This window comes from Eimeria tenella, genomic scaffold, assembly GCF_000499545.2.
Source record: "Eimeria tenella Houghton genomic scaffold, Eth_scaff4191, whole genome shotgun sequence".
In the NCBI taxonomy this organism is placed as follows: Eukaryota; Apicomplexa; class Conoidasida; order Eucoccidiorida; family Eimeriidae; genus Eimeria; species Eimeria tenella.
Genome location: NW_013545104.1, coordinates 290 through 2835, shown reverse-complemented (window position 1 = coordinate 2835; position 2546 = coordinate 290). Strand labels below are relative to the sequence as shown.

The window sequence follows — 2546 nt, the reverse complement described above, 5'->3', positions numbered from 1 at the left end:
AGCAGCAGCAGGAGCAGCAGCAGCAGCAGGAGAGCGCCTCCGAGAGGCGGGAGACGCTGGAGCGGCTGCGGAAAGCCCGCGCAGCTTTGGACGAGGGCGGGGAAGCGCTGCAGCAGCAGATGCGGCAGCAGCAGCAGCAGCGGAAGCTGCAGCAGCAGCAGCAGCTGCAAGAGGCCCTCAGGAAAAATGTTTGTTTGCTGCAGCCGAAGCTTCTGGGCGACTTATGGGCATATGACATGGAGGAAGACACGTGGCTTGAGCTGCCTGGCAGCCAGCATGCTGCAGCAGCAGCAGAGCGCCCCGCTGCTGCTGCTGCTGCTGCTGCTGCTGACAGCAGTTTGCTGCCATGCCCCCGCAGCTTCATGTCTCTCACTCTTTTTAAATCTCCCGCAGAAGGCCCCGTGTTGGTTCTCTACGGAGGCATCGACGCAGAAGGCAAAGTGTAGGCCTACAGCAGCAGCAGCAGCAGCAGCAGCTAGCCCAGCAGCAGCAGCAGCAGCAAGAATAGCTAGTGGAATAGGTGCAGATGCAGCAGCAGGTGCAGGGGTAGCAGCAGATACCCCGCAGGGGTAGTCGTTAGACAGGGCGTTCACGCAGCCAGAGGCCAATGGAAAACTGCTGCCGCTGCTCTTGTTGCTGCTGCTGCTGCTGCAGACTGTCGGACTGCTGGTTCTTCGACTTGCTGCAGCTGCAGTGGCACTCCCGAAAGGAGCTGTGGCTGCTGCCTCCTTCTTTTTGGATGATTGAAGGGTCTCAGACAAATGCTCCGGGGCATGCGCTGCACTCTGCTTCTCTGTGGTGCAGCAGCAGCAGCAGCAGCAGCAGCGGCCCCAAGCCTGCTGCTGTCGTCCCTGCAAAGCAGCAGCACAAGCAGGCGCCGCAGCAGCAGCGGCTAGACCACGACGCTGCAAAGCGCAAGTTTGCTGCTGCAGCAGAAGCAGCCCCTGAGGGGGGATCCATTATTATCTTTGGGGGCGTCCGCAGCAGCAGCAGCAGCAGCAGCAACAGCAGCAACGAGGCCTACTTAACAAACGAAGTCTTCAGGCTCTACCCAGAAGAAAGGGTTTGGCGCCGCCTCACCACAAAAGGGTCTTCTCCAGAGCCGCGCATGCGGTCAGCTGCTTCTGCTGCCGCTGCTGCTGCTGCTGCTGCTTTTCTTGCTGCTGCAGCTTTTCGTGCTGCTCCTGCTGCTGCTGCTTTTCCTGTCGTTCATACTTCTGCTGCTGCTTTTTCTAGGCAGCGTGGCCAGCAGTGCTGCTGGGTGTCCCGCTCCTTCGGAACTCGTTGCTGCTGCTGCTGCTGCTGCTGCCGCTTCAGGCACTCTGCAGGTGTTTTTAGGGATTCTTTATTTGTCTATGGGGGCCGAAATGCCCAAGGAGATGCATGCGCCGGTGCGGCCTTTTGCTGCTGCTGCTATTCTTGCTGCTGTTGCTGCTGCTACTGCTGCTGCTGACGCCACTGCTCTTGCTGCTGCTGCTGCTGCTGCTACTGCTGCTCTTCCTTGTGCCTTCTTTGCTGTCGTTGCTGGTCTATTTTCTGCTGCTGTTTCTGCTGCTTCTGCTGCTGCTTGAGCTGGGCAGCAACATAGGCCTATGCATGGCGTGTCTCATGAGCTTTTTGTCGCATCATCTGTTCCCGCTGCTGCGCTGTTGCTGCTACTGCTGCTGCTGCTGCTGCTGCTGCTTCTGTGCTGCAGATTGTGTGTACCAGCTGGATCTGGTGACGATGAGTTGGGCCTTTGCCTCTGTGGCTTCGTCAGGACCGGATGCCTTCGAGCTCTCCGCATGCACTGTGGCCTTGGTGAGCTGCTGCTGCTGCACTGCAGTTGCTGCTGCTGCTGCACTGCTGCAGCTGCTGCTGCTGCAGCACTTTGTGTTGCTGTTGCCGGACTGCGCGGCCGCTTCCTTGCTGTTGTTGCGGCAATCGTGCGTGGACTGACTTGGCATTTTCTGCTGCTGCTGCTGCACTTGCTGCTGATGCACTTGCTGCTGCTGCCGTGCTGCTGCTGCTGCTGCTGCTTCAGGGAAGTCTTGTAGTGCTAGGGGGTCGGTGCCTTGACAGCAGCCTTTCGAATTCTGTCTTTTGTTTTCCTTTGGGGCGCCCAGAGGCCCCGAAGCGCAAATCCACAGTACCCAGGCTGCAGAAAAACTGAAAGCGTTTTGCTGCTGCTGCTGCTGCTGAAGCAGCGGCAGCTGATGCTGCTGCCGTGGCAGCTCGAGGGACGTAGTGAGACAACGCAGCGAATAACAGGCAGCACCGAAGGTGCAAAAAAGACAGAGGCAGGTATTTTGGCTCAGGTGCTGCTGCTGCTGCTGCTGCTGCTGCTGCTGGAGCAGCAGCAGCAGCAGCAGCTTTCGGGGACCGTTGAAAGGCCAACCCTCTCCTTACTATCCGCAGCGAACGTATTCTTCTTCATCTCAGTGCATCTAGCTAGCCAGCTAGCTAGCTAACTAACTAGCTAGCTACCTAGCTAGCTAACTAGCCAGCTAACCAACTAGCTAGCTGGCTGGCTAGCTAGCTAGCCACAGATTGCCTGAACAACTAGC

The 2546-nt window shown here is 58.4% G+C and overlaps 1 protein-coding gene across 1 annotated transcript; it reads left to right on the top strand.

Moving 5' to 3' along the window:
* Positions 1–654: 654 nt before the first annotated feature.
* Positions 655–2152, top strand: ETH_00040410 (uncharacterized protein; the record flags this gene model as incomplete). Its single annotated transcript, XM_013379932.1, has 4 exons — positions 655–1113; positions 1318–1391; positions 1697–1800; positions 2024–2152. Coding segments are annotated over 4 exons (766 nt in total), but the record flags the coding sequence as incomplete, so codon positions are not given.
* Between the last annotated feature and the right edge of the window lie 394 nt (positions 2153–2546).